Source organism: Artemia sp. Qi Xiang Cuo, chromosome 16 (genome assembly GCF_049724085.1).
Source record: "Artemia sp. Qi Xiang Cuo chromosome 16, ASM4972408v1, whole genome shotgun sequence".
Lineage (NCBI taxonomy): Eukaryota > Metazoa > Arthropoda > Branchiopoda > Anostraca > Artemiidae > Artemia > Artemia sp. Qi Xiang Cuo.
This window is the reverse complement of record NC_142809.1, coordinates 3594332-3615469: the sequence shown is the minus strand read 5'-3', so window position 1 is coordinate 3615469 and position 21138 is coordinate 3594332. Positions and strand designations below refer to the sequence as shown.

The 21138-nt window shown below is 36.4% G+C and overlaps 1 protein-coding gene across 5 annotated transcripts in view; it reads right to left on the bottom strand.

The window, feature by feature from the left end:
- LOC148942486 (methionine synthase reductase-like) overlaps nt 1–21138 on the bottom strand; it is a 166197-nt gene that overhangs the window by 42577 nt on the left and 102482 nt on the right. For 4 of the 5 annotated variants that reach the window (XM_089102487.1, XM_089102489.1, XM_089102490.1 and 1 more), the window contains 3 exons: nt 16936–17162; nt 14330–14502; nt 7064–7201 (listed from right to left, as the gene is read on the bottom strand). In XM_089102487.1, coding sequence (XP_088958613.1) covers nt 7064–7201; nt 14330–14502; nt 16936–17162 — 538 coding nt within the window. The remainder of the gene's footprint in view (nt 1–7063; nt 7202–14329; nt 14503–16935; nt 17163–21138) is intronic. The other variant, XM_089102488.1, reaches the window with a different exon arrangement.

Sequence of the window (21138 nt, the reverse complement as noted above, 5' to 3'; positions counted from 1 at the left end):
TAGCTTCAATTTTGTCCCATAAGTAGCTGGTAATCTGGACGGGCCCCAAATACGCACAGCGTATTCGAGGTGCAGTCTTACTTAAGTTAGATAGACAGTTGTGACACTGTCGCAATCACACCCAAATCAACGCACTGCAGTAAAAGTTTTGGTTGATGCGTTAACGGCTTTTACTAGTTTATATCCCGTGTTTGATCGTAGGTGATTTTAATTGCCATTTAAATTGCCGTTTGTCTTCAGCTTCTATCCGTGCTTCTTTACTATACGGAATATTTGGTGATGATTTTAAAGTTCAACAGAAATCCGCTAGGTTTACTTACATTCATTCTTACTCTTGCACATCTAACCTTGACCACGTTGTGTCGTATAATCTTGATATACGTTCTGTAGAGGTGTTTTCTAAATTTCAAGCTTCAGACCACCTTCCTATTGCTTCTAGTTTTAAACGAGAAGCTTCTAAGATTCCAGTGTTACAGGCTCATATTGTTCACCGGCATAAGTGGTATACTTGTCACGATTGGAAAAAAATCAACACGTCTCAGTTCATTAAAACTTCTGATAGATAGCATCCTTAACATGATCCGGGTTCGCTTTCATCTTATGCAAAAGTCTTCCATTAAAGACATTAATGAAGTTAGATTAACTCTTGATTTCTATTCTGCAGAAATCTGCCATGCGCTTTTGTGCGCTGAAAAAAGGGCAGTTACTCTTAAAAAAAATCCGTATTGACACCCATGTTCCTGGGTGGTCAGCAAATCTAGCACCGTCTGAAGCTTGTGACCGGGCTAAGTTTTGGTACAAATCATGGAGAGATTGCCTATGTCCCTGTCAAGAAATAGTCAATGAATTGAGAAAAGCATCAAAAAATGTCTTGCTAAGGAACTTGCCCTTCATCGATCTACAATACAAACACTTTATTCCGAGAAGGTAAAGAATTCACCGGATCTACTGTGGAAGCTATTACCTCGTACTATCTCCTCAAATCCGCCAGACCCAAATGACATTCCTTTGTCCGAATGGGTATCCTATTTTTCTGAGCCTGGTCCTGTTTTAGAGTCACAATTTTGTGACGAGTCTTACAACTTCATTGATGTATCTCCTGACTTTGATTTTGTTGTTACTTGTGACGCTGTCATAAAAGCCATATCTCGACTCAAAAAGAAAGCGTCTTGTGGGATAGAGAAGATGAGTACTCTACAGATCATTAACTGAAGTTATTTACTGGTGCGTCACCTCAGCCTTCTCATGTAAATGATATTTGATACAAGTATTGTTCCTTCTTCATTCTGCATCGGTGATCTGACTCCGACTCCCAAAAAAGGAAAACCTGAGTCGCAATGTTCTTCTTTCCATCCTTTCACCTTCTCTACTACGCTCTGTGAACTTTTGATGAGCTAAGACTGAAAAATGTTACGTTTCCCCGTATAAGTTCAGTTTTCGGGCTAATCTTGGCTGTTCTCTGGCCCTTACAGCAATTTTTACCGCCCTCGCCGATGCTAAATCTTCGGGAGAATGTCTAATCCTTGCCGGACATGACGTTAAACGTGCATTCGATTCCTTAATTCATTCGTCCATGCTTCTTCATATGGCAAAGCGAGGCGTCAACGCACCAGTAGTCCGTGTTCCTAGGGATTTATATAGAAATCTTAGAGTGCATTTAAAACTCCTATCCCGTTTACCCTTGTAGTCGGGTCTTCATCAATCCCAATACAATTGCATTAATTCTCGTGTGAGGAAAATCTCTCCGAATCCTTCGAATGAACCTGTGATTCCTCAGTATCCCATCTCCGTTAAGAAAGGGACTAGACAGGGAGCTATCACTTCCCCAACCCTGTTCAATAATAGTGTCCTGGAAGCTCAGGCAAAATGTCTTCCTTCTTGCATTTTGGGGGAAATCGATGGGTCTCTTATTTGTTATGCTGATGACATGTTGAATCTCAGCCGATCCAGCGCATTTAGCAGAATTTCAAAATCCTCAAAGACGAATATTCAGAAATCGGGCTGTCTTTTAATCCTGAAAAAACCGAAGTTGTCCTTTTCAATTGGCGAAATCCCTCTACTTCTCTCCTAAATCTGGACGGCTCTCTTATCAAACCCACAGACCATTTTACATACCTGGGCTTCCAATTGGCGCAACTATCGGCCACACACTTCCGTTTGCTGATATCTCACGTTGAGCGTAAAATTAGCATTTCTTGGAATGGAGCATTTCGCTGGAATCATAAAAAGCAAACTACGCTTCAACCGTTACCTTCTAGCATCCGTCTACAGCGCCACAGCCCTTCCACATCTGCTTTAAATTGCTCCTTTCTGGAAATTTTTTACAGTTATAGATAACAAGCACCTACGATCAATCTTCTTCAGATTTGCTAAGTATCTTTTACATTTGCTTCCTTGGACAAGAAACTCATAAAATTATCCATTTGTATAAGCTTGCAGACCCACATATTAGTATTAATAAATCTCTATCCCGTTTTCAAAGAAATTTTCATACTCCTTGGTCATCAATTCGTTCGCAATAGTTTGTTCATATTGTATGTAATAAAGAGTTCTTTTTTTTGTCATGTAGTTGGATTTTCAATGTGTGTTTGCGCACCTTTTTTCTTTTTGTTATCTATAGTGATTACTCCATCTATTATACCTATTTTTGACGGTCAATAAATGAATAATAATAATAATAATATAGGCTATTATGCTACTGACGTGTTTATGCTTTATCAGACAATTGCATGCCTCAAGGAAAATCTTAGAATGTTAAATAATGAGTGCCAACAAATTGGTCTTAGTTTCGAAGCCTCTAAGTGGGGGATTGTTCTTTTTAATTGGACATATTTAACTAATGTATCTTTTAGTCTTAGTGATATTACCACTGAGCCAGTGTCTTCTTTAACTTATTTGGGCATTCCTGTTGGGACTTTCGTGCGAGCCGCTTGCTCATAGTTAGCCATCTACAAATGCGTATTTCGCCGTCATATGGTAACATTGTGGCAAACAAACTCCGTTTTAATCGCATGATTTTAGCTAGGTTGTATAACGCAATTGCACTGCCGGATTTTCTGTATATTACACCTTTCTGGAGAATGCTTCAGAAATCAGACATTAAGCAAATTCGGTCCTACTACTTTTGTTATGCAAAGTATCTTTTGAGACTACTTTTGTGGACGCGTAACTCATATATTAGCCTTCATTATAAAGTTACCGAACCATGTCAGGCCATTATAAAACAGATTGAAAAATTTTAACGCAAGGCTGTCACACGAGGGGAAGTCCCTCCTGCGGCAGTAGTGTCGATGTAGTGCTTTTAAGTATTTGTTCTGTATTGTTGTTTTTTTTCTCTTTTCTTTTTTTTTGAGTATTATTACTCACTAATTAAATTAGTGATATTTGATTTCTAGAACATACCCATAGTCTTGAGTAGCCTTAAGATTTATGAAAACTACATTGCAATTCATTTAGCAAAAAAATATTTTTTTCATGTATTATCCATGCGTACATAAAGTATTTGCAAAGAAATAGGAAATATCTTAAAACCTAGCAATTAATCAATCGATCAATTAATCATTTATTAATACAAAAAAACCTATGACAAACGTAAAACTTTTATGAAAACTTTTCACCTTTTTTTATTTTATTTTTCATTTTGTTATTTTCTTTCCTCTCTTAGTTTGATTTGTAATAAAATACTGGAATAAGACAAGGACTATAAACAGATAAGAAGGTTTCCAAAAATGATTTTAAAACAAGAGAAGAGATACATATAAATTGGGATAGAATTTAAAGTAGTAATAATAAAACCAAGGGAGAAAAATTACTGGGCTGGAAAGACCCGCCGAGAAACTGCGTTTGCAGAGGGAGATCAGAAGGGACGGAGTTCCATAGTAGAATGGATTGATTCGTTAGACCAATTAGACAGATTTGCACCTCAAAATGTACATTTAAGGCATTTTTCTGACAAACCAGATTCTTGAAACTTGATTTAGAATCATCAGTGGAACAAAATTTATAAAAATGGATCGTCGAATTGCAAACTGCGAAAAAAAATGTTATAAATCCCACCCACGACCCGCCAAAACCCACAATCTTTTTTTTGAGCTTAGCTGTGGAAACATACAAAATGAACTCACGATCCCGTCTGTCATTGGAACAGTATTTTCATGACCTGGATTATCAGTAAAACGGTATACTAATAAAGTAAATTACGATTTTATGATCGGGTTTGTCAGTGGAAGAAGATTAAGCGGTCGGATAAGCAACTTTTTGCAAAAGGTTAAGCATATGTCCCATTGAGCCGATTGTTATCTTTAGAAGAACTCGGAATTTGCAACATAAGACTGTGACAAGCTTACAGGAAAGATATCTTGCAATGAGGATGCGATAAAAACTAGTTAATTATGACAATGAGCGAAGAGACTTAACCTGACAATATTTCGGGTGAAAACGATGAAGTAACTTGGACTTGTGATTGAGGAAAGCTTATCTTTTAAAACACACATTCAAAATCTACGCTTAAAATTTCAAGGTATGTTGGTTTAATGCGAAGGTTGAAGCATTATTTCCCCTAATCTGCTTTGCGAAGCATTTATTTTGCTCTGATTCAGTCTAATATTAATTATTGTTCTCTAGTATATTTATCTACATTTAAAAGCCATATTAAACCAATACAGATTTTACAAAATAAAGCCCTAAGATTCCTTAAACTTTTTATCCCATCACCTATTGCACTTCCAAATAAGTCTTCTACAGCATCTTTATATACTTATCTAGATTAACTTCCAGTTTCTCAACAATTCACTTTTGGATCAATTCATTTCAAATTCAATTATGACATTAAGAAATTGCCGACATATTACCTCTTTCAAACTTTGTTCTCCCAATCACAAGATTTACATCATTATAACACTCGACAAAAAAGTAGTATCTACATTGACAAGTATAGTACTGAGATATCTAAATTCGCTCCGTTTGTGTCAATAGCCCGGTGCTGGAATGCTCACAAGGATCTTATTGATAAATTTTCTTCTATACGTTTAATGAAAAGGAATCATAAATTTCATTTAGTTCAGGATTAATTTTAATTAATTGTCTTTTTAACAAGGCAAAGTTATTTGTACAGTTTGTTGCTCTGGGTGAAGGTGGGCCTCTCGGCTATCTTCTGGTATTAATTTATATTTAATAATATTGAAATTTTTTTTATATTTATTTAAGGATCCTGGGCTAGCTGCTACTTTCATGTTATTGTATCTTTGCCGTCGTGTTTATCTTTGTATTGTAGCGTAATTTGTTATTGTATCTTTTTCTAGGTCTAGTTTTTCGAGCTTGTCTCCCCATGGGTCTATGTCAAATATATACATGTATATGTTAATAATAAAATGATTGAACTTGACTTAACGTGACTAGGTCTCGTTTAATTAGCTCGTTCTTATCACACCCTCATCGTAAGATATCTTTCCTGTAAGCTTGTCACAGTCCAGTCCTAATTCGGAGACTGAAACCGGCTAAAGACTGCAACCGGCACAATGCAGCATATGCCTGACCTTTTGGAAAAAGTTCCTTACCCAAATATGTAACCGATTGGTCGACTGTACATTTTATTCTCACATTGTACAAATTACATTTTATCAAAGAATTGATGGAAGCTGTCTTCTCTCAACGGTTTCATAGTTAAATTAATCCGTTAACGAGTTAGACATAGTAGTTAACGAGTTAACGAGAGAAGAAGCAACACATCTTGATCTATACCCTTTCTCTGGAGAGAGTAAAGATTCAGAAAATGCATAAATCAGGGGTAAGTCCAGTAGGGTAATTTAGTTTAACTTTGAGCCTTGCTTCAACAAAAGCTTTAATCATAACCTCGTAATTCTTATACATCTATCTCTACATAGAGATACTGATCTATAAGAACCCAATTCCGTAGAGGGACTGATTTATACCACATTTTGAAAGCTATATAATTTAAATCCTAGCGACAAAAAATTAATCCCCAAAAACTTATCCTTCCTATAAGGTCTAAACTTCCCTCGCTCATAGCATCACAATCATTCCGTTGATATTCTAATTAATTTCGAACTGTTAAAACCAGCCTCTACATAAGGAAAAATCAATAAAAACCTCTTCTATTTGAATTACTTTCCCCCTTTTTAAGGTTTACTTAAGGAAAATGGGAAAAGCCAACCCGTCCTAAGCTCTGTACAAAATGGCATCCTTTTTTTTAGATAGATTTTTATTTCACACAAATATAAGCCAACGCAAATAATTGAATAAAGCCAACAGGGAGCTAAGCTAGAAAGAAGGTTATCTATTATTACCTTAATTTCAAATACACCACAAATAAAAGTAAACCAAACAACATGATAACACATAGAAAACGAAGGACAAAGGACGGTATACGTGTGTGTACTTATAACACTATTTAACGGGATACATAACCCCCTGAAGATTTTTTAAAACAGAATAAAATTGGCAAAGAAGAAGCTAGCTCTTGTTACCAGAGGAAATACTCTAGCCTTCCCAACAGCAAAAATCAGGGGAGGGCTTGAGGCTGACTGGAAGGAGAAATTTCACCTAGATTTTATTGCCTCCCTCGATTTCGAAATATACATTTTTTGGTAATTTCACAGGAAACACAAAATCGAAAAAGACTGTCCCACCCTCTATATTTTGGAAAGTGTCTTTTCTAAATCTTCATTTAAAAATAAAAGTAAATCCTTACTCCCCCTTATATATATATATAGATATATATATATATATATATATATATATATATATATATATATATATATATATATATATATATATATATATATATATATATATATATATATATATATATATATCATGGCCGTATCCAGGGGGGGGGGGGGGGTTACCCGGTTTGAACCCCCCCCCCCCCCGAAATTTTTGACTGACTCGAAAATAAGTCGAAAATTAGTAAAACCTAGGTAAAAATCAGTAAAATTAGTCGAAAACTGAGTCAAAATTAGTAAACCCCCCCCCCAAAAAAAGTCAAAAATTGGTAAAAACCCCCCTGAACAGAAGCCCCCCCTGAATCTCAAAGAAGGCTTACATTTTTATCTAGAGTTACTTCAATTGCAATCTTGTCAGCATCGAACGTCGTGAGCATTCTCACTTTGTTTACGGGAAGATTCACTAAAGGACCGGCAGCTGAAGGCAATTGCTTCAAACTCTTAGCATCGAACTGTACCTAAAAGATTGAATCAAAAATGGGGAAACAATAAAACAAATTACCAAATAATGAGCAGACATGATCAAACTAAAACTGAAAATTTAGTGTTCTTTAATTAAAAATGACGGGAAAAGGATGTGGCACTAGACTCCCTTGGTCTAAACCGGCAGTGCTGACCTCGGTTTCATGTCCCTTCAACCGAGGAGCAATGGGGCTGGGAGCAAGCCATCCTGTGCTTTCCCACACCTTTTCTGTTTAGCTACCCCACATTTATCCAGGAACCCATTTAAAGCTCACTCAACTCTGGAGCTTACAGAGTCGCAGCACTGACCACCATCCCACACCAAAGAATCAGCGACACCACTTCAATAACAATGAAAAATATATTGCACTGCAAAGTGCTGGTGATCACAGTAGTGTTGACGATTAGGGCTACAACATTTTTGTATAAAAAAAAGAATAGAATGATCGCAAAATGAAGGATATAATTTTCCAAGCGCTTTTCTACTGTACCTCCCTCTATTTGCATTTTTTTTTTTTTGCATTAGAAACTGTCAGAGCCCTAAGTGTTTTGACATTATTAGTAATGTGAAGACCAAGCCTCCAAAACGAAGAGACACAGGGAATAGAGAAAAAACCCTAGTTAAGAGGGAGACTCGCACTCGAATTAAATGAAGTATATTCGCACTTATCAACGTTCAACATAAGCCCAATCTGTCTGAACTGGTCTGAGATCCAGCTGACAGAATATGAGAGCCCAGCCCTAGAACGACTGACAAGGAGAGCATCGTCCACATAAGCGAGATAGGAGACATCAATTCCATCAAAAATGAAAGTCGAAGGCAAGGATGAAAGGATAGGAGCAATACATAACTTAAAAATAGTTGGAGAAAGCACACCACCTTGACGGACCCCACGCCGAAGAAGCACATTTGAATCAGAAACTACTCCATTACATTTTATCCGAATAAGAGTTAGAATACCCGTACCGTAACAAAACAACAATAGAATGGTTAATATTACTGGAAAAAAGTGAAAAGAGTGCATATGAGTGGACAATACCATCCAAAGCTTTCGAAAGATCAAGAGCACAGATATGAAGAGGAGATTTATTATTAACAGATTGCAACAGGAGGGAAGCTAGAACACGATGGGCGTGCTGACATCCCAGCCTTTTTTGAAAACCAAATTGGTTTTCACCAAAATTAACATTTTCTGAAATAAAAGGGAGAAGAATATATTACAAAATTTTGCTAAGATTGCACGAAACAGTAATTGATCGTAAGAACTACACTCTGACAAAGTTTTTTCACGCTTCAAAACCGAGGTGACTGTGCCACAGAAAAAACTGTCGGGAACCATAGAAGTAGATAAACACATCTGAAATAGTAGCTGAAAGTGATCTATCAAAGTTGGGCAAACTACTTTTAGATGATAAGAAGAAATTCTGTCTTGATCAATAGAGCTAGATTGAATGTTCTTAATAGCTTGACGAATATCAACAGTAGAAACTGGTAATACATTACACTGAGAAATACGATTAGGCAAACACGACTCAAGAATGATACTAAAAAGTTTTGAATTTCCTGGTTCACCTTGCCAAAAATATCATTATAATACGACACCCGAGTATGAACTGCTATAGGACTTTCAGAAAACTCATTACTAAGCTTATCCGAATTCAGAACATGAGGCCACTCCTTCCTCAACGCAGGAAAATCAAAACCAGATACCCTAGACTGCCGTAAACGTTTTTTATATGCACGCTTCGTACTTTGCTTCAAATCGAAGACAACTCCTCGATTTGGCCGACCGCAAGACACCCGTTTCGTAGCCAAAACTTAGCTTTATTCTTTACAACTTTTAACTCTTGGTCCAAAACCCATTCTGGTTTTAACTTTTCAAGAGGAACAGCAGTCGCCTCTGCTTGTCTTAAGCACCAAATTATTTTATCATAATATTCATTTAGAGACTGCTTATCATTTGAGAAACGGTCAGTAGCTTGAAGCAAATGGTAAAGAACTTTTATAAAACCCAATAACGCGGACAGCGAAGTAATATAAAGTGCAAAATTAGCTCTACTCCAGTTATTCCTGTAAAACCACTTAGAACTTTGTGTAAATGGTTTAGTAGAACGGAAAGCGACTAGTGAAGCAGAGAACGAAAGTGGGAGATGGTCAATATCACGATTGTCTTCATGAACAAGAACAGTCGATACATTAATATTTGGCGAGGAAACTACATGCTCAATATTAGACAAACTTCCAGATTGGTGAATATATGAATAATCAACACTTTTCTCGACTATTTTATAAGCAGAAAAAGCATCAAGGACTATATCGGATCAAACTGTCTGACTTGTAATATCTGTGTTGAAGTCACCAACCACTATGAAGTCATAACCAGTCGATACAACAGACGCAAAAATAGCTTATGATTTGCCGAGGCTTTCATATACGCATTTAAAGCGGAAATAGTTTTCTTGTTACACGGGAGATACTAATTTATCAGCAGAGTATTACCAAACCGAATCGCAATGGTGAATTTATCACTGTGAAAACGCACTGGAGAGAACAAACTCAGGTTATTCTTAACAATGCACGCGAGGCCTCCAGAAGGTCTACCAAAAGTGACCTCAGCATTAGTTGTGAAAACGGAATGATTACGACTTCTTTTTTACACATTAATACTAGTAGAAGTCAGGAGGTGTTCTTGAAGGCATACTATGTCAAACCGGTCACACTATTCATCAATCTTATGCTCCCTTAAACAAGTACCATTTATATTAAGCAAAACAATCGAAACAGGCACAATCATTTCTTCTTGGCAATGATATCTCTCAGCACTTAGCATCTAAGACTAAAGGAGGCATGATTTTCACCACAATTGGCACATCTTGCATCAAGCTGGCAAGGAGAATCCTTGGTGGAAATATGAGGGCCCGCACAGCGTGCACACTTTGCAACGAAACTTGTACAACCAGCTACTCTATGGTCTGGCGAACGGCATTTCAGACAGCACCGAGGTACCGACAGATATTCTTTCACAGATAAGTATTCATATCCAAGTTTAGCACCATTTGCATAGCCTTGGCTTTTGACATGAAGTCACAAAACTCAAGCTTAACCGTGCCAGTGTCACCGAGCCACATAGCTTCCATCACACCTAGATATCCTTGAAAGAATGAGAGGTCTAAGTCCTTCGATATTCCTCTGACTATCCCGAAAAACCGCTCAGTGATCACCTTGGATGGAGATTCTGCTAAAATTACTAGAATTGAGTCTTTGAATTCTTCAGCAGCAGATTTTTCATCATTAATTATCCATTTGTCACCTCGCTAACTCAGCTTGGTAACTGCATCATGAAAGCTCACTTTTTCGAGCATTTCTATGCGTTTTATTGGATCATTTAGTTTTTGAGGTAGTTTAGAGACAACAACAGTGGTGTGAGAGTCAGTTGACGGCGTCGCACGGGCAAGCAGTGGTGGAAGTGATTATCATACGAATCGAACTTACTTGAAACAGTCTTTAGGAAGTGTTCCATTCTATTGAATTTTACGTTCAAACTCGAATAAACCAAAGCAGGGATGACAGGTACATCATTTGGAGAACGAATTACAAACATCGGTAGGTCTATGTCTTCATCGTAACAATTCACGAATATGCTTAACATAACCTTCAGATGGCTTTCCAAAGCCTTCGACCCCTGTCTTCTCGGAAGCTCAGTACCAGGTACGGCCACACCGTAGAGGAGTTTTTCAGCTTCGATTACTGTCACCAAGTCCAGAAAAAACTCCTTTCCAAACTTCAGTATTTCGTTTTCATTCACTCCATTATCACGGTCAAAGTCCACTCGGAAAGTCCAGAAAAACAAGTCCAGAAATTACACTTAAATTACGGTTAAAGTCCAGAAATTACACTCGGAAAGTCCAGAAAAAACTCCTTTCCAAACTTCAGTATTTCGTTTTCATTCACTCCATTATCACGGTTAAAGTCCACCCGGAAAGTCCAGAAAAACAAGTCCAGAAATTACACTTAAATTACGGTTAAAGTCCAGAAATTACACTCGGAAAGTCCAGAAAAAACTCCTTTCCAAACTTCAGTATTTCGTTTTCATTCACTCCATTATCACGGTCAAAGTCCACTCGGAAAGTCCAGAAAAACAAGTCCAGAAATTACACTTAAATTACGGTTAAAGTCCAGAAATTACACTCGGAAAGTCCAGAAAAAACTCCTTTCCAAACTTCAGTATTTCGTTTTCATTCACTTAATTGCAAAAAAAAAATTAAAACCGGCGAAAAAAAAACAAGTCCATTATTCATTATTCACTGTACATATCATAAGAACCAGATACCAATAAGAGCCAGATATCAATAAGCGAAGGTATCTTAGTTTCCTGCTACCAGATCCCCGCAATTTAAGGGAGTAATACTCCCGGCAGGTACAACGGCCCTTGCGACAAGAAACTCCCCTCTTCTGCTCGCTTATTAGCAAAATTGAATTACAATCAGGTTATTGAATCAAATTAAAAAGATAGTAGAATAATAGAGCACCTTATATGAGTGAGTAAATATATCCAATGATAAAATAGTCCGTAAATATCAATTTATTATTTAACTTATTGCGAAACTGACGGTCACTGCAATCCACATTAATTTATTCCAAATTTAATCCGGCTTAAATATCAATAGATGTTCATAGGTCAAATGCTAAATGAGAACTAACAGGCATTTTTTCTTGGACGACGGAAACAGAATTGTTAGCCAGCAGAAATAAATTTTCTCAAACAGGCATTCGATTTGTTAAAGATATTTTCTAACAATGTTAGCTAACAGTCTTTAGTTGGACGGCGGAAACACTATTGTTGGGAAATTATTAGCTAACAGTTCTTTGTTTGGATGGTGGAAAAACTCCTTGAATTAATCTGCAGGAACGATGTATGCTCTTATAGCAGTCAATTTCAAGTGAAGTTCGAGCGCCGAGTTGAATGGAGCTCGCTAAGCTCCATTTTTTCTCTCAATGTCATATATTTATATATTAATTATTTTCGAGACTGTCAAAGATACGCATTATGAATTTTAGTGTTAGGAAGGTACTTTATACGACGGTCCTCAGCTGCAGAATTTCAGAAATAATTATGTTGTCTAGTACAGATGAACGGATCTTTTTGTTTATTTCTTATGAAATACAATCAAAAATTTTCACAGACAATGGCTGAATATATCAGTGATGAGTCCTTATTTTTGGAAGGAGATCATTTAATTTGCAGATGACCCCCTTTTTTTTAACGGATTCATAGGCTATTATTTTAACTTTGTTAGAGTATGGATTGTTAGAATATAGAATATTGAATAGAAAATTGTTAGACATTACAATGACTTTACAATTGAATAGAAAAAATATTGAAATAGAAAATTGTTAGAATATAGAATACAGAATAATACAGATTGTTGGAATATTGAATATGTTTATTCGCTACAATAGCTAAGAAATGAGCATGTCATGACATAAAAAAAAAGACACAAAACAAGGATCAAAAACCAAAACAAATAAATAGCACCACAAAAATATTAAAGTAGCATGTGCTGCTTCAAGGTCAATAAATTAAAATGAGTTATAAATAAATTAATGTAAAACTAACATATATAAAGAGTTAGTTTACGGTTAAAATAGTGACCGCTTATAAAAAATATATCAGAACATTAAAAAATATAAATTGCTGGCACATTCAAAAGCACTCACAGGTAAAAACCTGAGTTATTATCTGTATATATATAATTGCCACTGATTCCAAATCTGTTGTGGCTTCAATTCAAAAAAAAGTTAGGGGGTGGGGGAAAACGTATTTTTAAACATATAGAGGGAGGCAATTTTGATTATTTCCAATTTTTCCGATGAAAGTACCAAAAAAGGCATTTTTCAATAAAAAATACTCCAAAACAAGGTATTCAAAATTAAGAGGGAGGGGCGAAAACATCTTTATTTTCTGCGCAATCGATTACATTTCCAGACCCTTTATCTTGGTAACCTCTGCAGTAGTTTCTCTTTGATTATAAAAAATTAAAAGAGAAACAAAGGAGGCTCATTAGTCATGCTAAAAGGATTTTTTCTCGCTTTTCAACATGGGAGACTGTGGAGCTCCAATTGAGGGTAATTGGCCCAAATTGATTGGCTATCTCAGAATTTGGATTTTCCATAATTTTTACCCTACCTGGGCCAAAATTGAAATAGCAGCTCAAAATTAATTTCCAAAATATAATTCTTAACTAAAATGTTTCTTTTCCATGGGTATCGTTTTTATTTCTGTTTAGGTTACATCTTCTAATCTCTGGTAGTCGTCAAAAGTTATAGGGGGTTTAATTTGAAAACTCGGGTGTTCATATCCTTTTATGAAAAAAGCACTGCAATAGCTGAGCAAACAGCTATTGAGCTCATGGGAGACAATAGTAGTACTCGCTCAGTTTGGCTAACCAGATCCAAATGTATCGGTATGGCTGTCTCGGGGCCGTCCTAGCCGAGTGGTTAGCACTCCGGACTTGAAATCCTGAGGTCAGGAGTTCGAGTCCTGGTGTCGCTGGTTATTTGGTTAGGAACGGGGGTCAATGGTGTGGCTCTGTAAGCCCATCCAGAGTCGACCCAGCTCTAAATGGGTACCCGGAGAAATCTGGGGGGGGGGGGGGTGAAACACAGGAAGCGTCACATGATTTGCCCCCAATCACGCATTGCACTCCCGGCTGAAGGCATTGGATCAGGAGATCGGTACCTGCGCAGCGCAGACCTTTGGTCAGCATGTGAAAAATTTTTTTTTTAATTTTTTTTTTTTCTGTTTCAAACATTTTAGGAACCTTTGCTGGCGCCATGAAAGAAATAGCTGAGAGAGCTCATCAAAACACATATTGGCAGAAGTTTATTATAAACTAAAACATCCACAGACGTACGCAAGTGAAGCGGAGGGGCTCGGCCCCCCCCCCAAAAAAATCCTAAATTTGTCCAAGTTTTTGGGCATTTATTATTCAAACTGTAAAATAAAGTTGCCTTTACTGTTACCCCCCTCCCCCCACAAAAACATTCCTGCGTACGTGGATGAATATACATATGGCACAAGTTGGAAACAAATCAAAGATATTAAACACGGCATAGCACTTACAAAAATATCCTTTTCTAAGAATTCAATATGAAATTTTTCTCTGGGAAGAGCTGGAATTTTCAACGTCCTTCCACGCAGTTCACTGGAAAAATATATTGTTGGACGATTTGCTTGTTCAATATGCTCTTCCTCTTGAAGGCTATCAGTTGAAACCAATTCTTCGATAAATTTTTCTAAATAAATATAAAGATATTTTGAAAAAAACATAAATTTACAAACATGTCTTGACTTAAAAAAATGTGTTGAAGCAAAGTGTATATAAGTAACACTGATATGCTGCCCGGCCCTGATTTGGGGAACAATTGTCGCTATACATTTAGCTCAAAGACTACGACATTATTGTGTATTAAATATCAAATTGATGCGGCATTACTTACCTACCCAATATATCTTTTTTCAGATCTTTCTCACTAAACCTTAAAACAAACTTCAAAACATCATAATTCTTCTTTCTGGCTGTTTTTTTTTTTTTTAATTTGGTAAATTTTCTCAAATGAATATAAGTATATTACAAGCAAGATGACTGCATTGAAACAAAAGGTATACAAGCAACACTTGAAGATTAAAAAAACAGCAACTGATTCTACATCAAGATAAGAATACAAAGGCTAAGGCAATATATATATATAAAAGATTTATTAAACAGCATAGAAATTCTTGTAATAATTTGTGTACGTTTTCAGTTTAAAAGGCAAGCTCGACAAAAGAAAAAAAAAGAAGGCAAATTAACGGTTATATGCACATCAAGTTATATGAAACCATAAAAGTCTCAAAGCTTAAGGAGAAGGAACCCCCCCCCCCCGGTGCAAACTTATCCGTTAAAAATCATAATTTATTTCTTGCAGTAAACAAGCTTGGATCGATTGCGCTTGGAGGTAACGGGTAGCATGGAAAATGATGTGCACTAGCTCAAAGACTACAACATTATTGGAAATGTCGGAAATGTCAATCATTTGAAATGTCAATCATTATATGGAAAATGCAAATATTTTATTTTGAAAGAGGATAAATAAAAAAAAAGGATCTCCTCTGACTTTGCTGATTCCACCAATGGATACAGGGTCTCCTTATATCCTTCTCTATTTCTTTTTGGTATCTGTTGTTTTGGTTCTTTTTTTTGACGTTCCAGTTGTTGTCATTGCCTTTTTTTAAGCTTTTTTGTCCAGTCGCAGAAGTTAATACTTTGCATGCAGGTGCGTATAACTCCTATTTTTTTTGTGTAAAAAAAACATAATAATAACAAATAAAAACGGAAAACTGCACTGTATTACAAGACATTAGATACAGCATTTAAGCAAAGCAAACAGGCCAGTATTTTCGATGCTTCTAAAATCGCATAGGTGAAAACTATTCTTCTTGGAAGGTAAAATGTCAAAAAAAAGATTAAACCCTGTTGTAGAAGATGTTCTTAACCGATTCAGATTTTATACATATCTTACAACCTTTTTAGCTCTACAAGTGAAAAAAAACAAACAAACAAACACGAAAACAGAAAGACTGTCCAAGGAAAACTTCAAAAGTTGGTACGTATTCCGTAATACTTGTCAATTAAAACAAAAAACGGATCTTGTATCAACTTAAATATCGATGGAAGAATCCATAGAAATAATTGTTTAAAGTTACTTGATCATTAAAATAAAGCATTTTTTTTTACCTCTGGGTCTAGTTTGAGTCTATTTATTCTTGAAAACCGCGATTTTCGTTTGGTTGTTTCAAAATTCTGAAGCTTTTAGGGCACTATCACATTTTCGTCTGTGTTGCCACGTTAAACCGAGAAAATAGCTAAATTAATTAGTTCAAATTGACATCACTTTCCGTCCCTGAAAATAGAAACGTTAACAATCTGTTGATTCCCAAAAACATACAACACCTTCAAAAAAGCTCTATTTTCGTAAGCTGTTTTGTGCCACATGTTTTTAGCTTTTTTACTGATTCTTCACACACGTTTATTTTTTTTCAAATTTGGCACCCGCTAGTATTAAAAACTGCATAGTTAGATATGGAGGCCTTTTCCATAAGGAACCGAATTCCGATTAATTTTTTTTTAAACATATATGGTTGGGTAGTTTTCCACTTGAGCGATTCAAATAATCAGATCTCCTTTTCATTCTCCTCAGTATATTATGGAAGAAATTTAAGGCTATGTCATATTAAGACTATGTCATTAAGGCTATGTCATTTAAGGCTATGTCATTAAGAGAATTTAAGGCTATGTCATATTTATATAACTAATAACCACTTTAATAACTTTCACAGCCAACTCATTTGACTAATTCATATTTCACTTATTGGCGATAAATATTTTGAAGAAAAGGGAATAGCTGTATGGCTATTCATATACACAGCTGTATGGCTAAATGGAGGAGCTATAAAAGATGGGAGAGCGTTAGAAATCAGGACTATTTGTGAATCACAGTTTGTGATAGGTATAAGTTTCGGATCAATAAAAGCCAAGCAATTTTTGGAACATTTCCAGGTTCCCTAACACCTCTCCTAACAAAAATTTGAGATACCCTTGGCTCAAAGAATTGCGCGTATAAGTTTCCTATTAGACAAAAAGCTTTTTGACCCATTTTTGTTTAAAATAAGAACAAAAAACAACTAGCCCTTCTCGAACGGTTTTCCTACAGTCCCATTGGTCAATTTGGGATCTTCAACAATTTGAACTTCTTTTTGGATTCCTTCAATCTGTTTCTGAGGTTCTTCATCAATTATTCCAAAAGGCTTCACATCTTCAGGTAATTCTATTGTCTCTTTTTCATCTTCTCCTTTCAGGTGTCGGTCTAGCGCAGGCCATAGACCTTCTATCCACGGATCAACAACCGTTTCTAAACTAAGAAGGTCATTGTTATAGAGTGGGTATTTAGAAGTAACAGTAATAAGACTTGACACAGATGAAACTAGGTTTCTCTTAGGTTTCACACCTGGCGTAAAAAAAAAAAAAAAAAAAAAAAAAAAAAAAAAAAAAAACACAGTACCGCATACTCTTTCGAGGGAACAGCACAAATATTGTGTATGAATTAATTCAAAAAGTTGCCTATTTCGAAACTTTGCTCCATTTTCTGTGATCATTTTGTCCTGGCGTAAAAAAAAAAACACAGTACCGCATACTCTTTCGAGGGAACAGCACAAATATTGTGTATGAATTAATTCAAAAAGTTGCCTATTTCGAAACTTTGCTCCATTTTCTGTGATCATTTTGTCCACTATGTTTCAAATCTTTCTCCTATTCCTAAGAATGCCACTAGCCATAGATTACCAACGCTTTTTTTTTTATTAAATAGCAGCCGAAAGAAACACACATAAAACCACCGTATACTACAAATCACGAAAAATATTGCGTTTCCCGTGAAAAAAGGCGTCCCCCACCACAGAAAGCCCTTCTTACGATGGCCTTTCTTACCATTTCATAATTTTTCCAAATGGCATTCCGTCGTGTCTCCTATACAAAAAGAAGAAACCCTTTTGTTCTCAAAAAGAAGAATAAAAAATAAAATAATAAGCATTATAGAACTTGTTATTTCATTTATAAAAAATTGCATTATTATAACTTTCTTTTACAGAAATAATATAAACAGTAGGCTATATACAAAAACAAATAAATAAAAAAAATACAAAAAGATGTAAAAAAGTAATAATGATAACACATTCTAAACTAAATTTTAAAGTATCTGATCTCCAAGGTCAAAACTACAGGACATCCGTTTAGTGTAAAGAGATTAAAACAATTTTTAAGTTGTATATTTAGCGTTGAGAATTTTTACTTGGGCTCGTCCAAAACAAAATCTATGATTCTGAGAAATTGGGAATTAAAGATCTATGATGTTACAGTAGCCTGCTGGATCAGTTAATCAGTAGACGATCAGTATGAAAAATATTAAGGAGGCTGAGAGAATACAAGAAGAGAGGAATTCTAAACCTCAGGCCTAGGGTTTTTAACCATAGAGGTTATGATAGTACCCTTTTCATTCTTCTCAGCCTTTCCATTCTGAACATGACACCCAAAGAGAATGCGATATATAGTATGTTCAATGCTATCATGACTGAGTTTGCATCTTTGCTGTCAACTGGAAAAAGTTTCTGAATTATTTTAAGTTTTTTTTCCTGTTGTTGTTTACCCTCTAAAGATAGATTTTTTGCCAAGTAGTGTTTGTATGACCTTCTCTAATTACTAGAATAAGCCTTTTTCCCTTGGTATTTTAACCAGCGCCATCTGTTTTATCTGGTAGATCGGCACGCCATCTATAGTATCAATTTTTGTAGAACCAGTTTTGATTTCTTATCGCTACGAAACGTAATGAGAACAAGCAGAAGAGGGGAAGGAACTCCCGCAAGCGACGTATTGTACCCGCCGGTATTAAGTTACCCGTAAATTTCGGGGGACAGTTGAGGGGGTTCTTACACTTCCCTTGTTCCTAGGTTCCTTCACTTTGTATGTAATAAGCATTCAGTGCTGATAGCGTGGACCACTGGATCACCCGTTTATTGTCCTGTTCTAAATTTTGTCCAAAACAGAATCAAAAAAGGCTCTTCTCCGGATCTTATGAAGAAATATATGTCTGAATTTTTCACGGTCGTCCAGGTCTCTAATGCGAGGAAGAAAATCTTCCAGTTTTGCCATCCTGGGGAAATTCAACCTAAGAGAGGGGGTAATAGTGTCTCTGATATTAACGATGCTATCACGAAGTATGATGCTGAGGATATTGGTCTGCCAGTCTTTGTTATTCGCCACCCTAGTGAAGTACCCCTTGTTCCCGCCGATGCTTATTACGCGGTGAGTTACTGTTTAAACGCCTATTTGCCGAGTTACGCTCTTTATCCGTGTCTGTGAGAACTCTCCTGTCTGGAACAATCGGACGTTTTCCGTCGTCAGTGCATGAGTGTTCTGTCTCTTCGAAACCGACCGCTTCAGCTTTTCTAATAAACCCACCTACTGACCTCAAAGATCCTATTGAGCGCAAAGAGACCCTTGATACCCTGGATGGTCATGACGGTATAGTAAGTGTGAGATCTGATCCTGTCAAGAAAAGGTGGGTAATCCATACCTGAGATAAAGCCTCAGCCGTCGCTCTCGCCGCCGCTGCAACTAGTCAGCTAAATGTGTCCTCTCATGTCCTTAATCAAAAAGTGTTCGGTATTGTGAGTAACATCCCTGATCTTCAGCAAAAATCAGAGGTTATTAGTATGATTCCCGGTCTTGTTGATGCAACTAAAATTGGAAATTCCAGATCCTTCCGCGTTGAATTTCTAGACGATGCTGCCTTAAATAAAGCTATAAATGAGGGTTTGCATTTGGGATACGAGCTTTTTAAAATCAGACCTTTCCAAAAGTCACCTCTTAGATGTTACCTTTGTCAATCGCAGAACCAAATTGTCATAAATTTCCTACTCTTATCAATTAATCAAAAGTGTTCACGGTGCGCTGGAGGACATTGTAGCAAACGCGATAATCCGTGCACTGAAAGTCTAAATTGTGCCAACTGCGGGGAAATTATGTTTCCTATAGTCTCAGCAGACCAGTGTTAAAAAAAAGCTCTGAATAAGGATAAAAATGATTGCTAGTGGCAATAGATTTCGCTTTGTTTCACTTAATATTAACGGAACCAAAGACAAAGATCTTATTGATGAGCTTCTTGATTATGATTTAGTTTTCCTACAGGAACATTTTCTAACTAAAGCCAATACAGACACTTTTAAACGGTCACCCACCCACCACACGTTAGTACATGAAGCTAAAAAAATCGCAGTCGACCCTCTGGGGGGCTTGCAACTTTAGTTCACCTTTCTAAGAAACTTGAGCTTATTTCTTCTGATCATAATTTAATAGCAATAAAATGCGGTAATATGGTCCTCATCAATGTCTATATGCCATACAATCGCAAGAACATTTCTTCCCTATCTGTCTTCGCGGGTTCTTGCAATCGACTCAGGACACTTCTGCTAAGAGTGACCAATCAGGGATTAAATTGGATTGTAGCTGGTGATACCAATGCCAATCTTCTGTCCCAATATGAAAAAAGTGACCTGTTTTTTGATGCATTGCCTAGTGGCTATCAGTTAGTCAATAAAGATAAACAGTTTACCTACATTCATAACTGTGATGGTTCTAGATCAAACCTTAATCATATTATAATTTCAAGTGGATCACTCGTGATTCCTCCTGTCATTGTTTTAGATGATAAAATTGAGGATGATCACCCGCCTTTAACTTGCGGAATTGAGTCGTCTGCTCTACTGGCTTATAACCATTTTTCTTACCATCATAAATGGTTTGATAAGCCAAATTGGAAACGAGTAATTCTGAAGATTATTTGTATGTTCTTTGCTCGTTATTATCAAGCCTGAAAGTGTCTTTTCACCTTTTACAAACCTCTGTAAGGTCATCGACAGCTAAGATCAATTTAAATTGTTACTATTACCAGATTGTACATTGTTTGAAGGCAGCTGCTTCAGTTTCAGCTCCTGTTGAACGTGCTAGATTTGACACCAGAAAACCATTATGGAATGTGTGCCCACAAGTGAAAAAAGCTAAACAACGCGCGAAGTTTTGGCTTCACCTTTGGATTGCTTGTGATCGGCTCAAGTCTGGTGAAGTATTTAAAATAAAGCAAAATTCGAAAAGTCAATTTAGATCTTCTTTGCGTCAGGCCCGCCTGAATGGTTTGGATGGCCCCTCGGATCGGTAGTCTTGGTCCAATGTAATTAATAGCAGCAAGTGTGTGCCTGCTACCGTTTCGATCATCAAAATCAGTGATTTTGTTGCTCATTTTACTCGTATTATTTCTACATTTAATCATTCTATCCAGTCC